Source organism: Anolis sagrei, chromosome Y (assembly GCF_037176765.1).
Source record: "Anolis sagrei isolate rAnoSag1 chromosome Y, rAnoSag1.mat, whole genome shotgun sequence".
Lineage (NCBI taxonomy): Eukaryota > Metazoa > Chordata > Lepidosauria > Squamata > Dactyloidae > Anolis > Anolis sagrei.
Window position 1 is genome coordinate 62,971,398 of NC_090035.1, and position 20,952 is coordinate 62,992,349.

Below are 20,952 nucleotides of genomic sequence, written 5' to 3' on the forward strand. Positions count from 1 at the left end.
ATTGTGTCAGAAGCAAATTGAGAATACAGTTATATATATATTTAAAAACCACAAACAAAGTTAAAAACTTGGCATTATATTAAATTTCCTTTGACCAGAAGCTGGCCACTTTGAGTGCCTCTGGTGTCGCTGTAAGAAGGTCCTAAATTGTGCATGTGGCAGGGCTCAGGTTGCATTGTAGTAAGTGGTCTGTGGTTTGCTCTTCTCCACACTGACATGTTGCGGACTCCACTTTGTAGCCCCATTTCTTAAGTTTGACTCTGTATCGCATGGTGCCAGAGTGCTGTCTGTTCAGCACCTTCCAAGTCACCTGTGTGTCCAAGAGGGAGTTTCTCAATGGGTTTCCCTCCATACTTGAAGAGTTTGGTTCATCTATTGGTTGATGTGGCAGATGAGTCAAGTCTATCAGCCAGGTTGTTATCCAGCGTGGCAAGCTAAGACACCAAGGAGAATGTAATCAGAAACTGATCAAACTCTTTAGAAGGTTTAGCAACCATAAAGATGTAAACAACCTGAGTCCTAACTAGAAATTGAGTCTCAGCAGGAACTAGATTTCTGATTGTTAAGGTTAAGGGAGCTTTATATTTAATTCATTTCTCTGTGTTTAAAGTATCCTTAATATGAAGTTTTGACTTATTACTACTTTATCACACTAGAGAATGAATCCACTTTAAATCTGGTTTCTGCCTCCTGTGGAATTCTGAGGGTTGTAGTTTAGTGAGGCTGTTAAAGGCTTCTCCCTAAACTACAAACCCCACAATTCTGCAGGAGGCAGCAACCGGATTTGAAGTGGATCCATTCTCTAGTGTGATAGGGCCCTTAATGAGAGAGCCAGTCCTCCCAGCTCTATTTATTTATTTAGAACTTAGCCACCATACCGGAAACTTCCGGTTCCGGTATGGTGGCTGGCAGCAAAAACGCTGCGCTGCTCAGCCAAATTTTCAATCTGGAGGAATCCTGAGCCTCCCCCTCGCCTACTACCCTCAAATTGAGGGGGGAGAGGAACCCCAAGCCTCAGGCCCCCGACAGAGGGGTGGAGAGCCGGGAAAGAGCCAGGAAGGCCAGAGGAAAAGCGGAGAAGACGGAGAGGGAGAAGGAAAACACCCGCCGCCATTTTATCGCGGCCTACCTTGCATCGTCGGCATCCAGGCTTCTCCGTGCGCATCGCCGCCGGGACTCTGGGCTTGGCTGGCCGGTTGGCTGGCCGGACCGCCACCGCTGCCGCTGCCTGGCCTCCGTCGCCACCGCCGGTGGGGTGACCATCATTGGGGCTGCTGGGCCACCGCCGCCGGACCGCCGCCACTGCCGGCCGCCGAAAGGGGAGGCCGAGTGCTGCCTGGCTGCCGCTAGGTCGCCGCCGCCGGACCATTGCCGCCGCCGGCCGCCGAAAGGGAAGGCCGAGTGCTGCCTGGCCGGTGCTAGGCCGCCGCTAGGCCGCCGCTGCCGGACCACCGCCACCGCCGGCTGCCGAAAGGGAGGCCGAGTGCTGCCTGGCCGCCGCTGGGTCGCCGCCGCCGGACCACTGCCGCCGCCGGCCGCCGGCCGCCGAGAGGGGAGGCCGGGTGCTGCCTGGCCTCCGCCGCCGCTGCCGGTGAGGAGATCGTCGTTGGGCCGCCGCTGGGCCGTTCCGCCTGCATCGCTGCGGGGCCAGTTCCACCTTCGGGCGAGTCCACCCCCCGCCGGCACAGAGGCCAGGATCCCGTTGGGGCCGCCCTGGATAAGATCATTGTGGCCACTACAGGGGTCTTCTCTGAAGCTGCCGCCACCACCAAAGAGGCCTAGCCGCCGCCGGGAGCCGCTGCTCCGAGAGGGACCGCCGCCGCCGCTGCAGAGGCTGAACCACGCCGGGACCATCTGAGCGGCTGGTTCGCCCCCCTTCTGGGGCGAAGTGGCGAGATTGCGGAGCGAGAAAGCTCCGAGGTGAGCTGACTGGATCTCTGGGGGGCTGGCGGCGCCATTGGGCGTTGCCCTAGCTAGGCCACGGCTGTGTAGCCATTCCATCTGGCCGCACAGGACGCGACTGCTGAGTCAGCACTGCTGTTGCTCCCGCGGCCATCATCATTATTATTCGGTCCGCCTTTTCCACCAGGCTGCTGCTGAGTCACGGCCTCTTTTGCAGCCCAACCTCCATCAGGCCGAAGCGACGAGACCACGGAGGATCTGACTGAGTTGTGTAGATCTTTGTGTTGACCGTCTATGTATGGGCCCTATGAGATACTGTGAACTGACCTTCTTGTGTAGACCACTGTGTAGACCTTATGCTGGCCTTTTTTGTAGATTCTTGTGTAGACCTTTAAGCTGGCTTTTTTACGATTGATACTTATTGAGTAAGAGTGTGACTGACCATCCGTGCTGCCCCACCCCCGAGTTATCATCTCCGGAAGCCCCATCTGCTTGTATACCAACCGTCTAGAGACTCACCGGGGTCATAGCAATATTTAGCTAACTACCACCATTTCCACCCCCATAAGAGGGTGATCATATATTACCAACTAGTACATTCCTGGTTGTCATCTGTTGTTATCTGTTGCCAATGTGATAAGAACGAAATAGAGCACTTAGGCGCCTGCCATCTGCTGCTAGATTGCACCAGCACTTACGCCCCTTCCCCGTCCCTCTGTGCCGCACTTTAATTATCGCTGAATAGAGCACTTTAGACCTAGCACTTTATGAATGTGCCCGATGGCACGTAGTGTTGCTGCTGACTGAATAAGATTACTGACGGGTTGCTCCTAAAATTTGTGCACTTTAAGAACTATCCCATTGGAGTAGCCGGAACATCGACTACCACCTGTATCGCTGCTACCCATGTGGTCCCCCGCCCCCCTTTGTGTACTGTCTCTGTTGCCCTTGTGTAGCAGAGGGGGTGGAGAAGGAGGTGGGTTGGAGCCTGTGAATGAGAGTGTGGTGGGGAGGGGGGAGGAGGGGGAGAGAGGATGCTGGCAAGAACCAAAAAACCTAACAACGAGCAAAGTAGAAAGTAATCTCTTGGCTCTGGACTGCGGCATGGAGGGGGGGAGGTGTTCCACTAGCCGAGGGGCCCCCATAGAGGTCGTGGTGGGAAGGAGGAGATGCGGGAAAAGGAGACCTCGAATTCGGCCTAATTCGGACCGCTTACCCAAATTAACAATTCCCAATCGGTCTCCTAAGGTAAATTGGTGTAACCAGGTGAGCGGGCCCTCTGGCTTGAAGGTGGTGTTGTTGAACGCCAGATCTGTCAACGGAAAAACGACCTGGATTCAGGATTTAATCCTGGAGGAGCGGGCAGATCTGGCGTGCATCACGGAGACCTGGCTGGATGAAGCGGGGGGCGTAAACCTCTCCCAGCTTTGTCCTCCAGGCTTCTCCGTGCAACACCAACCAAGAGCCGGAGGACGGGGAGGCGGTGTCGCAGTGGTCTATAGAGATTCCATCCATCTGACCAGGAGCCCCATCCCGCAGACCACAAATTTTGAATGCGTCCACCTGAGGGTGGGTGACCGGGACAGAATAGGGATTCTGCTAGTGTACCGTCCACCTCGCTGCACTACAGTCTCCCTGCCTGAGCTAGCGGGGGTGGTCTCGAGCCTGGCGGTGGAGTCCCAACGGCTTCTTGTGCTGGGGGACTTCAACATCCATGCCGAGGCAACCCTCACAGGAGCGGCTCAGGACTTCATGTCCGCCATGGCAACCATGGGGCTGTCCCAACGAATAACTGGCCCCACCCACTGTGCTGGACACACATTGGACTTGGTCTTCTGCCAGGGATGGGAGCAGGGTGGCGGTGTGGAGGAGTTGTCTATCTCTCCGTTGCCATGGACCGACCACTTCCTGATTAGATTTAGGCTCACTGCGCCCCCGAACCTCCGCAAGGGTGGAGGACCCATTAAGATGGTCCGCCCCAGGAGGCTAATGGATCCGAATGGATTCCTGACGGCTCTTGGGGAGTTTCCCGCCACCTCGGTAGGTGACCATGTCGAGGCCTTGGTCGCTCTCTGGAATGGGGAGATGACCAGGGCAATTGACAGGATCGCTCCGGAACGTCCCCTCTCAAGTAACCGAGCTAAACCAGCTCCTTGGTTCACCGAGGAGCTGGCAGCGATGAAGCGAAGGAAGAGGGTTCTAGAAAGCGTGTGGCGCTCGGACCCAAGCGAGCCAAATCGAACACGGTTTGTGTCCTTTTTAAGGGCATATGCCGCGGCAATAAAAGCCGCAAAGAAAACTTTCTTTGCGGCCACTATTGCGTCTGCAAAAAACCGTCCGGCGGAGTTGTTTCGGATTGTCAGAGGTCTTTTAAATCCCCCTATCTCAGGTGGGAGCCCTGACAATTCGGCAACGCGCTGTGAAGCATTTGCTCGGTTCTTTGCAGACAAAGTCGCTTTGATCCGCTCTGGGCTGGACGCCACATTAAATGCAGTCTCCGTGGATGTGACACAAGCACCTGCTTGTCCGATTTTGTTGGATTCCTTTCAGTTTGTGAAACCCGAGGATGTGGACAAGATACTTGGAGGAATGAGACCCACCACGTCCATCCTAGACCCCTGCCCATCCTGGCTTCTGAAAGAGGCCAGAGGGGGATTGGCTGAGTGGGTAACGGTGGTGGTTAATGCCTCCCTTCGGGAAGGCACAATTCCAGCGAGCCTAAAACAGGCTGTTATAAAGCCGCTGTTGAAGAAACCATCACTTGACCCCACTAAATTTGACAACTTTCGGCCTGTTTCCAATCTTCCCTTCTTGGGCAAAGTCATGGAAAGCGTGGTGGCCTCACAACTCCAGGTATTCTTGAGAGACACGGATTATCTGGATCCGGCACAGTCTGGTTTCAGACCGGGACATGGTACCGAGACGGTCTTGGTTGCCTTAGTGGATGATCTGCGCCGGGAGCTAGACAGGGGGAGTGTGTCCCTGTTGGTGCTCCTGGACCTCTCAGCGGCCTTCGATACCGTCGACCACGGTATTCTTCGGGGGCGCCTTGCAGAAATGGGTCTTGGGGGCACTGCTTTGCAGTGGCTCCGGTCATTTCTGGAGGGTCGTACCCAGAAGGTGTTATTGGGGGACTCCTGTTCAACGCCACAGCCGTTGACCTGTGGCGTTCCTCAGGGCTCCATCTTGTCCCCCATGCTGTTTAACATCTACATGAAGCTGCTGGGTGAGATCATCCGGAGTTTCGGGGTGCGGTGTCACCTGTACGCAGATGACGTCCAACTCTGTCACTCCTTCCCACCTGCTACTAAGGAGGCCGTCGAAGTCCTGAACTGGTGCCTGGCCGCTGTAATGGTCTGGATGAGGGCGAACAAACTGAAACTAAATCCAGACAAGACAGAGGTACTCCTGGTCAGTCGCAAGGCCGAGCAGGGTATAGGGTTACAGCCTGTGCTGGACGGGGTCGCACTCCCCTTGAAGGCGCAGGTTCACAGCTTGGGTGTGACCCTGGACTCATCGCTGAGCCTGGAGCCCCAGGTTTCAGCGGTGACCAGGGGAGCATTTCCACAGCTTAGGCTCGTGCGCCAGCTGCGCCCGTATCTTGGGAAGTCTGACTTGGCCACGGTGGTACACGCTTTGGTCACATCCCGCCTCGACTACTGCAACGCTCTCTACGTGGGGCTGCCCTTGAAGATGGCCCGGAAGCTTCAGCTAGTCCAACGCGCGGCAGCCATGTTGTTAACAGGAGCAGGGCGCAGAGAGCATACAACGCCCCTGCTGTCCCAGCTCCACTGGCTGCCGATTTGCTACCGGGCCCAATTTAAGGTGCTGGTGTTATCCTACAAAGCCCTAAACGGTTCCGGCCCAAAATACCTTGCAGACCGCATCTCGGCCTACGAGCCCACGAGGACCTTGAGATCATCCGGGGAGGCCCTTCTCTCGGTCCCGCCTGCCTCACAGGCACGTCTGGCGGGGACGAGAGAGCGGGCCTTCTCGGTGGTGGCCCCCCGGCTGTAGAACACCCTCCCTGCTGAAGTTAGACAGGCGCCCTCCTTGATGGCCTTTCGTAGGAGCCTGAAAACATGGCTCTTCGAGCAGGCCTTCAACTGAGTGTTTATCATTGGAACGATATTGGAATGGACTATGACTATGAAATCGACTATGACCCCAGGATTTGACGAAGCGGATTTTTAGCATAAGTATATGTTATGTAGTAGTAGTTTGTATGTACTGTCGTGACTTACTGTACACTGTCTTTTCTATGTTATTGTTCACTGCCACGAGTCGCCCTAGGGCTGAGAGTGGCGGTCAATAAGTGCAAGTAATAAATAAATAAATAATAAATAAATATCCCGTTCTTCTCTACCTCTGTGGAGGCAGAGACTCAGAACAGCTTACAACAGTAAGAATTCAATGGTACACAATGAATAACATTTTAAAACAACATACATAATAAATAAGTTATAAAATTGTAGTCGCCTTTGGGTTGAGAGAGGTGATATATACATATGGCAAATAAATAAATAAATAAATAAATAAATAAATAAAAATATAAAAGTTAGCTGAGTTAAAAACATCATCCAACTCAACCCAAACATTGTGGTCCTATAACTCTTAGTCTTCACCGGTTCAGTCCATCAATCTGCGAATGCCTGATTCCAAAGCCAGGATTTCAGTTGCTTCCTGAAGATCAGGAGGGAGAGGGCAGACCTAACCTAGTTGGGGAGAGAGTTCCATACCTCTATGATCCTTTCACATTCTTTGAGACCTATTTCAAGATGTTAGTTCTGCAATTAACATGTGCAATCAGCAGAGTGAATGGGAGCAGGGGTGGCACAGTGGGTTAAGACCTTGTGCCGGCTGAACTGTGAGACAGAGAGAGCTCCTGTCTGTCAGCTCCAGTCTCACTTGCAGGGACATGAGAGAAGTCTCCCACAGGATGGCAAAACATCCAGGCATCCCCTGGGTAATATCATTGCAGATGTCCAATTCCCTCACACCAGAAGTGACTTGTGGTTTCTCAAGTCACTCCTGAAACAATTAAAAAAAACCCCACTGATTGAGGTTCCAGGTTTTATCCTGCCATTTTTGGACTCTCGCTTGCTGAGGTGTTCCTGCATGTATCTCTGTAAATCTTAGAAAGCTATTTCTCGATTTAGGGCGTTGGCTTGTTGGCTGATATCCAAACAGAGGATGGGTCGGAGATACCAATCCTTTGGTCCAATTATATACTAAGAAATGTATATATCAGTGAAAATAGTTCTTTAAAAAACAAGGAAAATTTGCTCTATGGTTTTTGAAGGTTTTTATTTGTCGTGTCAGAGCAACCAGTCCATTATATATTACATTTCTAACAGAACAAAGCAAACAGACAGAAAAACACATCTTGTGAGTTTGGTAGTTGGTTAAATGTCCTTTGACCAGTATCTGACCACTTGGAGTGCTTCCGGTGTTGCTGCAAGAAGGTCCTCCCTTGTGCATGTGGCAGGGCTCAGATTGCATTGCAGCAGGTGGTCAGTGGTTTTCTTTTCTCCACACTCGCATGCCGAGGATTCCACTTTGTAGCCCCATTTCTGAAGGTTGGCTCTGCATCTCGTGGTGCCAGAGCGCAGTCTGTTCAATGCCTTCCAAGTCGCCCAGTCTTCTGTGTGCCCAGGAGGGAGTCTCTCATTGGGTATCAGCCATTGGTTGAGGTGCTGGGTTTGGAGGTAATAACATTGAATGATTATAACAAGCATCATCTTATTGTAAAGAGGCATTCTGCATGGTGTAAAAGGGAACAAGAAATCAGGGGTGCCTCTTCAAAGAGGACACCAAATATCCACTTAAATACTCGTTGGTTTCCTTTGAACTCTCTCAATGGACTTTAAAAATCAATTTACCCTAATCAGTAAATCTATAAAAATGCTTAAGAGCTAATAGACAAGATCAAACAAAATACAATCTGTTAAGCTTGTGTAATCAACATTACTTCTTTGTTTGAGGAAAATAATTGATTAACAATCCATGTCTAATAGAGATTTCACTGTGGACAGACAACTGTGGAAAATATATTCACAGATAGTCCTGTTGAGTAATTGTAGTGTTAGACTAGGGCTCTAGTAGGCCAGGGTTCAAATCCCCACTTAGTCATAGAAACTTAGCTTTGGGTAAGTCTCACTCTCGCCTAGGAGAAAAGTAATGGCAAAGCCTCTCTGAATAAATCTTGCCAAGAATGTGATGATTGCAGAACTTTAGGTAAATGTTTTCCTCTAACATAAAGTCCAGTCGTGTCCGACTCTGGAGATTGGTGCTCATGTCCATTTCTAAGTCAAAGAGCCAGCATTGTCCATAGACACCTCCTAGGTCATGTGGCCGGCATGACTGCATGGAGTGCCATTACCTTCTCGCCGGAGTGGTACTTATTGATTTACTCACATTTGCATGTTTTTGAACTGCTGGTTTGGCAGAAGCTGGGGTGCACAGTGGGAGCTCACTCAGCTCCCCAGATTCAAACCACCATCCTTTTGGTCAGCAAGTTCAGCAGCTCAGCGGTTTAATCCATTGCATAATCAGGGGGCTCCAGAACCTTAGTAGCAGTTAAATTCACTCACAAGGGAGTCGGACATTTCATTACTACAGCAAAGTTACAAATGAAGAAAATGTGGGCAACTTCTCAGTTTCAGTCTCGAAAAACCCACCCCTCAATTCCCAAAATTTTCTCCATTAAACCTCCAAATATGGCAAACATCCTCATGGATGCTTGCCATAGATGCAGGCGAAACGTCAGGAGAGAATGCTTCTAGAACATGGCCATATAGTCCGAAAAACATACAACAACCCAGTATCAGTAGTATTAGGAATCTGCTCTGGATTTTATTCTGAATTATAAAGAAGCTAACCAGGGTGCCAGACCTATTGTGGGGAGACACTCCAACACTTAAAAAGTTCATATAGATGTATGAGTTAAATATAGAACAGTTTCAGTTTCCACTATCATTAGAGTCACTAGATATGATTATGGTTCTCGAAATTATGGACTATAATTATTATTCCTACTCAGCAAAGCTAAGGGTTAGGGTTAGGGTCATTCAGTAACAGCTGGAGACAGAAACACATTGCTCATCCCTAAATTAAATGCAGTCAGAGATTTGAAATCACTTTAACCTTGGTTTTTATACTGTACACTTGATTTGCTCTTAAGGATGGCTGCCATTGTTATTGTTGTTGTTGCTAAAATGATGACAATATGTTTAAAAACATGCAAATATCAACCTTGAAATTACATGAAGCTGTAAACAATATTAATAGAATTTAAACAGACACTGGAAAAGAGCTAAGGCAGTTTAAAAAGTAAAGGATGAAACAATACAGCCTCTTTTAAGCTCTTTCCTTGAAAATTTTCAGTTCTCAAATTCTTTTCTTGCTAATGGAAAGACTAGTAATCAGGAAGACCTCTCCCAATCTTATGCTGAATCTTCTATGGGGCCTTTCCTCGTGTTTTTTAAATCACGTTTCCTCTTTCCTTTTTGTTTTTCAGCCATGGGGGCAAAGATGCTGCTAGTGCCAGTTGCTGTGGGGCTAGCCCTGCTAAGTGGTAAGTAGGATACTGTCTATGGATACTAGTCTGTAGATGCACTGGCACACAGATATCTAGAACATGTAGACTAGATGTCAGGCATGTGCCTAGAGAATAATGGGCAGAAAGTTCAATCTGCGAGAAAGCTGAGCAGGGTGCATTTAAAGATTGTGTAGAAGAGGGAATTTCAAAGGTGTTGAAGGAGACAATGAGTGATTTTTGCAATAGCTTTGGCAACAAAACATAAGAAAGATATCCCTCCCTGCAGAGAAAGAGCAACATGTCAGCAAGAGGGAGGATGTTCAAAAAAGACAAGACGTTTTGCACCCCTCCCGAGAAAGGTGACATTTAGGGTACATTCTTATGCTTGAGTTAAGTGGCTAAAATATTGAGTTGCAGATCTGCCCAGCTTACATAGGAAATGGGTTTGCGGTGAAGCGCAAAGTAGAGAACAAATTGTGATTTTGACAACCAGATATTCAGGCCAGGTGCAAGAAGACACAGTTCATCAAAAGGTTGATGGGAGGCAGACTGCAAAGAGTAAAAGATCAAGGTACTTTCCATACCCTTGTTTACCTGACCATATAAAAGTTACAGAAACCAAAGAGGGGCATGGCAGTCATTTGTAAGTGTTGGTGCCTGTGTGCACTTAAACACAGCTGTCCGACTTCTTCATGGCCATGATGAAAATAAAATGTTTTTGACCTTCTCCTGGAATTGTCTTCTTCCTTACATACTCCCTTGACCTGGACCTAAGTATTAAGACCCGATTTTGGGTCTCTAACAGTGTCACTTGTTATCCAGTTGTGTGCAAAGCAACATATCCAGAAATACAACCTTCTACAATAACTGTTAAAGGCACAGGAGACCTATCTCATTTTTAATGTGGCTCGCCTATAATGAAGTTTTTCCTTGATTGGAGTCTATTGGGAAGAGGCTAATAGCTATGCAGTGGATGGCTTTCACAGTGTTCAAACTTATTTCTTCCGTCACACATGGGGGGGGGGGGGGGGGAGGCAATGACAGCTAGTTTATAGAGTCTATCAACAGGTATAGGTCTGAGACATCCTATGATTATTTTGCATGTTTCATTTAATGCTCTGTTCACCTGCTTTCTGTGGGCAGACATGTGCCACACAGGACAGGCACACTTGGCAGTTGTGTAAGACAAAGCCAGGGCTGATGTTCTTATTAATTTTGGGTCCGCACCCCATGCACTGCCAGTAAGTTTTCGCAGGATGTTATTGCTCCCCCCCCCCCAATGTGTGATAGGAAGTTGCTGCTAACTGTGAGAGAAATAAGGTTGAACCTTGTGAAAGCCATCCACTGCATGGCTATTAGCCTCCTCCCAGTAGACTCAAATTAAGGAAAAGCTTCACGAGAACCACCATTTCTTTTAATGTTCCCCCAGCAACAGCAAGAGAGTTGGGGCATGCCTGATGTCCTTGGGGAGTGAGTTCCAGAGTCGAGGGGCCACCACTGAGAAGACCCTCTCCCTCGTCCCCACTAATCCAAATTATTGTAAAAATAGAGCAGAAGAAACATGTGCTTGGAAAATAATTGTTGTAAATCATAAAAAAATCACCCATCCCTATTTAGAACCAGTGCTGTCTAATTAAGGACACACACACACACACACACATATACACCATTTCAGAGATTAAGATCATCTGGGGAGGCACTGCTCTCGGTCCCACCCTCTTTGCAAGCACGATTGGCGGGGACAAGAGACAGGTCCTTCTCAGTGGTGGCCCCTTGGCTATGGAAATCCCTCCCAGTGAAAACAGATCAGCAACCTCCCTCTTGGCCTTCAGAAAGAAAATAAACAAATGGCTGTGGGGCCATGTTTTTGGTCAGTACAGCAATGCTGTGCAAGAAAATTATTTATTATTTATTTATCCTATTTATACCCCACCTTTCGCTACCTCAAAGGGAACTCAAGGCGGCTTACAACAGAAGCAATTACTCAATGCCATAAACACTTACAATTCCAAAATACTAAAATTAAAAATTAAGTTAAAATGAATACATATTAGATATTTAAAACCATTAAATTCCATATTAAAATCATGCCATCCATAATCATAGTCTGAGGCCATTCTGTAGTCATTGCACATATTTCAATTATATTATATTACTGTACTGCTTCTCCGAAGGCCTGGTCCCAGAGCCAGGTTTTTACTCTGCTTCTGAAAGCTAGGAGGGAGGGGGCTGATCTAATGTTGCTGGGGAGGGAGTTCCATAACAGTCGCGCTTGTGAAGGGGGTGAGAATGAGAGCAGCAAAAGATATGGCTTATGTGCAGTTGACAATTGGAATGGCTCCAGATTATGTTTTTTGGATTGTACACTTTTAATGTAAATGTTAAGATGTTTTAATTTTATAGTTTTAATGTGAGTGTGTATTTTAATTGATTGGTCTGTTTTATATGGCATTGAATTGTTGCCACATGTAAGCCTCCTTGAGTCCCCCTCGGGGTGAGAAGGGCAGGATAAAAATATGGTAAATAAATATGGTAAATAGGTTTTTCGGGCTATATGGCCATGTTCTAGAAGCATTCTCTCCTAATGTTTCTCCTACATCTATGGCAAGCATCCTCAGAGGTTGTCAGGTCACAACCTCTGAGGATGCTTGCCACAGATGCAGGTGAAACGTCAGGAGAGAATGCTTCTAGAACATGGCCATATAGCCCGAAAAACCTACAACAACCCAGTGATTCCAGCCATGAAAACCTTCAACAATGTGGTAAATAACTATATCAGAGTATCTGTTTAAAATGTTAGCTCTGTGATTTTCTAGGCAACAACTTTCTCAATCAATATCTTACCTTAAACATGTGTATACACTATACCCCATCTCTTGCTTCTTCCATTCTTTCCAGGCCTCCATGCTATTGCTCCTGTCGGCCAAGCGTTCATCACAGCCTTCATGCAAAATTACCGGCTAGACTATCCTCAGATTCAGTTCCAGCTCTTCATCTCCAGCTACTCATCATCCACTGCGGTCACAGTCTCAGTCTACAAATCTAAGTTTGAGAGTTTATTGTTGCCAAAGGACAAACAGTGTCAGTGAAGTTACCAGCTGAAGTAAAAATGGTTGGCACTGTCAAATTCTGCTATACTGTCTTGGTGAGAGCTGATCAAGACATCTCTGTATTGGCCTTGAACGCAAAGAAAAATTCAGCTGATACCACCATTGTCTATCCAGTCCACAGTCTTGGGGATGAATACTATGTGCTTACACCTCCCGGAGATCTGGCCCAGTCTTACAAGGAGTTCTCTGTGATCGCATGGAATGATGAGACTGCAGTGGAAATTTACCTCAAGGATAGTGTGAGATTCCAGGAGCACATCTACCCAGAGGCAGCAAACTAAGTGTAGTCCTCCCACCTTATGAAGCTGTGCAGTTCCAGAGCCGGGAAGATCTGTCTGGCACTCTCATCCGAGCGGTGCATCCAGTAGCAGTGCTGAGTGGAAATACCTGTGCCCACAAGAACACCAACTGCAACCATGTTGTGGAACAGCTGCAGCCAGTATCTAACTGGGGTCGGGAGTTCTTTATACCTCCTCTCGCTTTCCAGATGAACTATGATCTTGCATATATTGTTGCCTCCCAATACACTGTAGTCACCTATGTCTCCGGCAGGATACATACAAATTACCATCTGGTTGCCGGGCAGGTGCTTCAATTGAAAGTCACTCGTTCAAGCCCCATCTACATCACAGCCAATGTGGGCATCCAGGTCTTCTTTTTCTGCACTGGTGGTTCCTATTCTCAACTCACCTTTGATCCCTTCTTCTTGAGTATCCCTGATGTGTCAAGTTATTGCACATCCTACTCTTTGACCAGCCATGAAGGTTTCAATAATTTTGCACTCATCATCACTGAGACCACCATCACTGATGAGATCACCATCGATGGGCACTCACTGGGTGTATCCTATTGGAGAGAGATCCCAGGAACAGCCTGTTCTTGGAGCGAATATAGCCTTGGGAACAAAGGAGGTATTCATTCCATTATAGGAACATGATTAAGATAAATAAATTTCCAATTATTACAAATCCCAAAATCCCTGTCTATTGAGACCCAGAATCCCTGTCTATAGAGAAAGCCTTGCTTGCCAACAGCTGCAGCTGATAGGAAAAAATAATTGCCTGTGTTCCACACAAGCAGATATACTCCCTTACTCCCACAAATTCTTTCTGCCTTGGATAATCAACTTGCAGATTGCAGCCCAGGGTCACACATTCAACAAGATCATAAATATGCTGTAATGGTAGAAACAGAACAACCAATCAGAAGTAGCTTGAGTGTTGTTTTTTAACTATTGGAGTATAAAGGCTTTGTTTGAAATGAGATTGGGGCGGACAGTCTTTGTTCTTCGGCCTAAAATGGCCAAGGGCTGTTCCGTCTCATGCTGATCAGCTTGAAATAAAAGACTTGTTGAAAACCTCATCGGATCTCATCTTCTCTCTGCTTCTGAGCCTGTCACCATTAAATTCCCAGTCTCTAACACCATGGCACATCCAAACTCTCCTTTTGGTCTCCTAACCTTTGGTATTGCTGAGAGGAATGCCTACGGAGCAATGGCAGTCTGCCAGAGTGGTGAGTAATGGGATTGCTAAAGCAGGGACTGAATTCCCAATGACCCTGCACAGCCATTCAAATATCTGGGTGAGCTTAGGGCCAGTCACTTTCTCAAACTAATTCACCACTTAGGGGCACTGAGCAAATAAAACAGAATAACTACCGTACTTGTCTTGAGTCTGAAGCAAGAAAAGACTAAAAACATAACCTCTGAGGATGCCAGCCATAGATGCAGATGAAAAGTCAAGAGAGAATGCTTCTAGAACATGGCCTTATAGCCCGAAAACCTACAACAACCCACTAAAAAGATAGTTACTAGTTCTGGGAAGGGGAAAATCTGAATTTGCAAGTCATGTTGAGAATCCTGGTCTATTCCACTGTGTATTTCGGAACAAAATTGACCCTCACAATAAAACTGGGATTGGTCATTTGTCCAAATATTGTCTAGCACTTTGATAGTGAAGTGGTGTCATTATTGTAATAATATCTTGGTTGTAGATCAAAAAGAGATGAGGAAATTTGAATCCAAATCTCTGTCTGATGTTTCCTTTCTCTCTATGATAGGATGGCCAACCATAGGGCTAAGCCTGAGTAACCCTACTTCCTCACTGCATCCAACTGCATTTTTTTAAAAAAGTGTTTACCCCAGAATATAGCAGCCCAATAGTGCAATAGTGCAATGGGTTAAACCCTTGTGCCAGCAGCACTGAAGGACTGAAGGTCTCAGGTTCAAATCTGGGGAGAGCACAGATGAGCTCCCTCTGTCAGCTCCAGCTCTGCATGCAGAAACATGAGCGAAGCTTCCCACAAAGATGGTAAAACATCAAAACATCTGGGCATCCCCTGGCCAATGTCCTTGCAGACGGTCAATTCTCTCACACCAGAAGTGGTGTGCAGTTTCTCAAGTTGCTCCTGACATGAAAAACAAAACAACAAAACCCAGAGTTCCTTCAGATGTCCTCTGGGGGTGAGGGCTTAGGGATCCCTGGGCCATTTGAGGTCCAGCAAGGCTGGTTTTTAGCAACAAGAAATGACTGTGATTTGGAGTAGAAAAACATGATCAAAGAACATGGGGCTGCTTTCTAATGGTCATCCATTTTTCTCTCCTCCCCTCACCAACATTTTCTTTTTCGTATCATTCTATTTCTGTCCTTTCTTTTTACTGCTTCCCTTCTCTTTCCTAACAACAACAACAACAACTTTATTTTTGTATTCCACCTCCATCTCCCCAAAGGGACTCCGGGTACAAGCCCAGTCAACATGGTTAAAATATAACACAACAAAATTCATAAAAACTTCATAAACAATAGAAAACAAACCACATATAATGTAAAAACAACCATCTTTAACCTTGTGATTTTTTATGTGTATCAGTGCCTGTCCCTCAACTTTCCTGCAGTTCTACCCAGTGCCGGAAGAAAGAGACCTGTGAGATAATGAATGGCGATCCAGTGTGTGTGGCCCAGTCCTCTGCTACCTGCAGGGCACAGGGTGATCCCCATTACTTGACTTTCAACAAAAGGAAATACAACTTCATGGGTACCTGTTTCTACACTCTGGTCAAGACATGGGGCTCAGACACAACTCTTCCAGCTTTTCACATTGCAGCCAAGAATGAAAACCGAGGCAGACAAAGTGTGTCCTATATTGGACTGGTGATGGTCCAAGTCTATGGCTCTGAAATAAATATGGCCAGAAAGGAGTATGGTTTAGTCAGGGTAAGAATTCCTTTTCTTAACTGAACAAGCTGTCCCCAAAGTCTGTAGATCAAGTGGAACTACTATTGACAGTTTGATCCTCATTGATGCCCCCCTCTCCATGGGATACATGATTTTGAAAAATGGAGAGATGCTTCCAAGTGATCCATGGGTATATGGAGGAAATTTTGACACATTAATGCTACCCAATATTTCACATATGAAAACTAAGAGGCATGTGAGCAAGCAGCATTAGAGTATGGCAAAGTTATTAATGAGGAAGCTAAGATAAGTGAGGAGATGCTGAATTGGTTTGCTTTAGCCTGAGAGTACAGGGAAGGGAAGGATTCCCTTTTCCAACTCTCAATTTCTCCTTGTTCAGTTAATGGAGTGCAAACTACTTTTGTAATTCGAACTTCGTTTGTAGCACTTGAAGTAAGTTGTGTCTCAAGCACTGACATCAGGAAAGGCTTCACTTTGTATAGACCCATAGCAACTGTCTAGTGTGGTGGTTCTTAACCTTTGGGCCTCCAGTTGTTTTGGATTTCAACTCTCAGAAATCCCAGCCAGCTTACCAGCTGTTAGGAACTGTGAGAGCTGAAGTCCAAAACAGAGCAGTGGTTCTCAACCTGTGGCTCCCCAGGTGTTTTGGCCTTCAATTCCCAGAAATCATGACAACTGGTAAACTGCCTGGGATTTCTAGGAGTTGTAGGCAAAAACACCTGGGGAGCCACAGGTTGAGAGCCACTGACCTACAGTCCCAAAGGTTGAGAACCATTGGTCTAGTGTCTGCTGATACATTCACTTTTGGCTCCTTCTTGTGACACACTGTAGCCTGGGAGGGATATATTTAAGTCATCAGACATGCATTTCTAACAATCACATTTATTTAACCAGGTAAATAACCAATGGTCCCAGCTGCCCATCTCCTTACATGAGGGGAAACTGTAGCTGTATCAAAGTGGGACCTTTATTGTCCTTGAGACAGACTTCTCTCTGGAACAGTCAACTGGTGGTGAAGATCTCTAGCAGCTTCTTTGAGAATGTTTGTGGCCTATGTGGTAACTATAATGGGGACCCAGCGGATGATTTCCAGACCCCTTCTGGATCCTTAGCCCCAAGTCCTGTGGAATTTGGAAAAAGTTGGAAGAAGAAAGATGGAGACCCATTATGCTGGAGTGACTGCCATGGAGAATGCAAAGATGTTACCCTGGAGGAGCTCATCAAATACAAAGCAGAACCTTTCTGCGGCTGGATCAGCAAAAGAGAGAGCGGTCCATTCCATCAGTGCCACTCTGTCATTGATCCTGAGATCTTTGTTGAAAACTGTGCCTATGACTTATATATCTATGAAGGCCACAAAGAGGTTTTGTGTCAAGCACTGAAGAGCTATGCGGATGCCTGCCAGAGAGAAGGAGCGGCCATATCTGATTGGAGAAGACTCACTGGCTGCTGTAAGTAGAAGATATATATATATATATATATATATATATATATATATATATACACACACACACACACATATGAATGTTTAATGTCATTACAATGCAGTGAAATCATGCCATGCCATGGGATAAAAAGCAAACAAAAATAAGGCAAATGACAATTTTGTTCGAGTGAGCAGATGAAAATAGGGCTGAAGAGAATATTCCAAATTAATTGATTTTTTTAAAAAAAAATTGTTACATGAATGCCAAGATATTCTGATGAGGGTAAATCTGGAATAGCCCCTTTGAGAGTTACTGTGTGCAAAGTTTATAAATCAGGTTGTTGTTGCCTGGACAGTAAAGGGTAGTTTCTTTGCAGAAAGAAATGCTTTTGTGAAAAATGTCATTTTCTTTGTAGAATATCCTGTTGTTTACACAGAAATGTTGTCTTCCTACATACCTCCCATGTGAATTTTGTTCAGAATAATCTGCCAATTATTACAAAAAATTCCACTCATGAAGTTTGAGAAATTTGAAAAGAATAAGAACTGAACTCGAAATAGTGTGAGGTTTTCAAAGACTTCCTTAAAGCGAGGAGATAATTTGACTTCCTTTTAGAACCAAATTTGTGAAAAATTGTATGCTGAAATGAAAAATCATATATTATTTGCCTTCTAATGAATTGGTAAGCCCACTTCAGCCTCATTTCTTTAACATAAATGTTAGCAATGGGCTATTATTTTGCAATGCTTAAAAACAAAAACAAAAGTCTGGGCCCATGCATAAAAAGGAAAAAGTTTCCCCTTGACATTAAGTCTAGTTATGTCTATTTCTGGGGAGTGGTGCTCATCTCCATTTCTAAGCCAAAGAGTTGGTGTTGTCCATAGACACCCCCAAGATCATGTGGCCAGCATGACTGCATGGGCACACGCATGTTGAGTAGTTATTTGTGATGATGACTCCACCTTTCTCCAGATATTGGCAAGAGTTGTAGTATGCATTAGTATTTGCCTTCAGAGTTTTGAATGTGGAGCTAGGATTCTGGAGATGAGAGCTTGAATTTCTTATCAGCCATTGAAAGCTACAAGTCATATCTATTCAGCCTCAAAAGGTTGAAACCTTGGGCACACAAAAATATAGGAGGTCTTTGCCATTGTCGAATCTCTTAGGTAGATCTAGGCCTGTTTGAGAAGGCATACTTTTATATCGGAAAAAGAGAGAATGAAATGGTGTGCCATGGGTACAACACATAATAATGCAATTCATTGGGGTGTAAATTTGATGTACCTGGTAGGAAAGGCATTTCTGTCATGTTGTCTTGGAAGCAATCCAATGAAAGAAACAATGCCTTTTTATTGTATATTTCTGCAGCTCTATCCTGTCCTGAAAACAGTCAATACAAACTCTGTGGGTCTGCGTGCCTTGCCACTTGCAATGACCAAGTTCTGCCCACCAACTGTTCTTCTCCAGGATGTGTGGAGACCTGCCAGTGTAATAAGGGTTTTGTGCTGGAATCTGGGCAATGCATTCCACAGGCTGCCTGTGGGTGTGTCTTTGAGGGTCAGCTGTTGGCTCCCAAAGAAGAGTTCTGGGGAGACAACTCCTGCACAAGACGCTGTATCTGTGACCCTCAATCATGTGAGGTGTCAAGCTGCCAGCTGCAAAGAAGGAGAACAGTGCAAGGTGGAAAAAGGCATCCAGAACTGCTACCCAACAAGCTTTAGCACTTGTTCTGCCATTGGTTATTCTCATTACCATACTTTCGATGGGCAGAGTTTCAACTTCCAGGGCATCTGCCTCTACATGTTTGCTGGACTCACTAAAAAGAGTAAAGATTTGGTGGATTTCAAGGTCTTGGTACGGAATGCAGGCCAGGGTGGTTCATCTGTGTCTCTCAACAAGTTGGTCATGGTTCAAGTCTATGGCATGGAGATATCGATGAGCTGGACTTCCCATGGAAGAGTCATGGTGGGTGTACTTATTTTTGTTTATTTACCGCACTTTTATCTCATCCTTTTCAGCCCAAAGGCGACTCAGGGCAGCAAAAATTAGATGCCGAACACAAAAATCAGGGGTCCTCCAAGGTCATTTACCTGGCCCTCGCTCAGGCACAACCTAAATCTGAAATGACTTGAAAGCACACAACAACAACAACAACAACAACAATCCTATCTCATCAGCCAAAAAGCAGACCCACACTTCCCATTGAAATACTAATAAGATTATATTTGTTAAAATTGTTCTTCATTTTTAATTATTGTATTTTAAGTGTTTTTGCACTACAAATAAGATATGTGCAGTGTGCAAAGGAATTCATTCATGTTTATTTTCAAATTGTAATCTGCCCCCCCCCCCGCCCCCAACAGTTTGAGGGACTGTGACCTGGCCCTCTGTTTAAAAAGTTTAGGTACCCCAGACATAAATACATCATTTCAAACAGGTTAAATCTCAAAATAAAATTAATATAAAAACAATTTAAAACTATAAAAATAAATGACTTCCGGGTTTAAATCCATGTCTATTTGCATCGTTAAGCCGTTCCATATTCGTTCATAGTACTGATTTTATCTAGTTACAATGAGGCTCCAAAAACTTGCTCAAAGAGCCAAGTTTTTCCTCTTTTTCTAAAGGTCAGGAGGGAGGGAGCCGATCTAATATCCCCAGGAAAGGAGTTCCACAGTACTCTTATTACTTCCATGAATGCTTCTGTTAAAAGTTCCACATATTTTGTTATGATTTTTTTGCTGTTTTGTGTCTAATTATGTTGTATTATTTTTGGGCTTGGCCTCATATTAGCCGCCCCCGAATCTCCTTTGGGGAGATGGTGGCAAGTTATCAATAAAGATGATGATGATGATTATTATGATTATGTTGATGATGATTATCTGCAGTTTACTAGTATTGTCCAGCTGACAAAGTCTCATGCATAAAGGAATACCAAATTTTCCATTCTCACATGTAAACATAGATATTTCTAAAGTTTTATCCCTGTCGGAGGAGAGTTTTTGGAAATGTCATACTCAGGAATATTTTGGTGAAAAAAATATATTTAGCAAAAAAGTGTGGGTGTTTTTTACTGGTCCAAAACCTGCTGCCTGGCATCCTGTGAGTAACATATGTAGGCACAATGAAACATGCTGTCATTGTGGCAATCGGCAGAATTCAGAACCTTGCCCTGAGATTCCTCTCTCTTGCCCTGAAGACTGGAAATGAAATGGCAGGCCCTGTGACCTGGCAATTGTATCCCACATCTTATTTGAGATAATCAGGTTCCGTTTTTGTTTTTTGTTTTTGTTTTTTTGTCGTGTCAGGAGCGACTTGTGAAACTGCAAGTCGCTTCTGGTGTGAGAGAATTGGCCATCAGGTCCCGGTGGCACAATGGGTGCTGGCAGGACTGGTTGACCGACAGGTTGGCAGTTCAAATCCAGGGAGCAGGGAAAGCTCCCGTCTGTTGAGCTCTAGCTTCTCATGTGGGGACATGAGAGAATCCTCCCTCAGGATGGTAAACATCAATCATCCAGGCATCCCTTGGGTAATGTCCTTGCTGATGGCCAATACTCTCACACCAGAAGTGACTTGCAGTTTCTGAAGTCACTTCTGACATGGAAAAAATCAGGTCTCAAGTCATTTGGGGCATCAACATCCCCACATCAACATTTTGAAATGGGTGAGGGAACTGCTGGCTAGGTTTTGAGCAATATATCTTCCATTTTGTTGTTATGTGCCATCAAGTCATCTTTGACTTCACCAACTCTACGTGTAATGCCATCTTCTTTTTGTCT

General features: G+C 45.8%; 1 protein-coding gene across 1 annotated transcript in view; it reads left to right on the forward strand.

The window, feature by feature from the left end:
- The first annotated feature begins 13,976 nt into the window (after positions 1 to 13,976).
- Positions 13,977 to 20,952, forward strand: part of LOC137095639 (IgGFc-binding protein-like) — a 47,934-nt gene continuing 40,958 nt past the window's right edge. Inside the window, 6 exon segments of the mRNA XM_067462397.1 lie at positions 13,977 to 14,064; positions 15,421 to 15,764; positions 16,641 to 16,738; positions 16,740 to 17,197; positions 18,542 to 18,797; positions 18,799 to 19,138. Of these exon segments, the coding sequence (XP_067318498.1) occupies positions 13,977 to 14,064; positions 15,421 to 15,764; positions 16,641 to 16,738; positions 16,740 to 17,197; positions 18,542 to 18,797; positions 18,799 to 19,138 (1,584 nt within the window).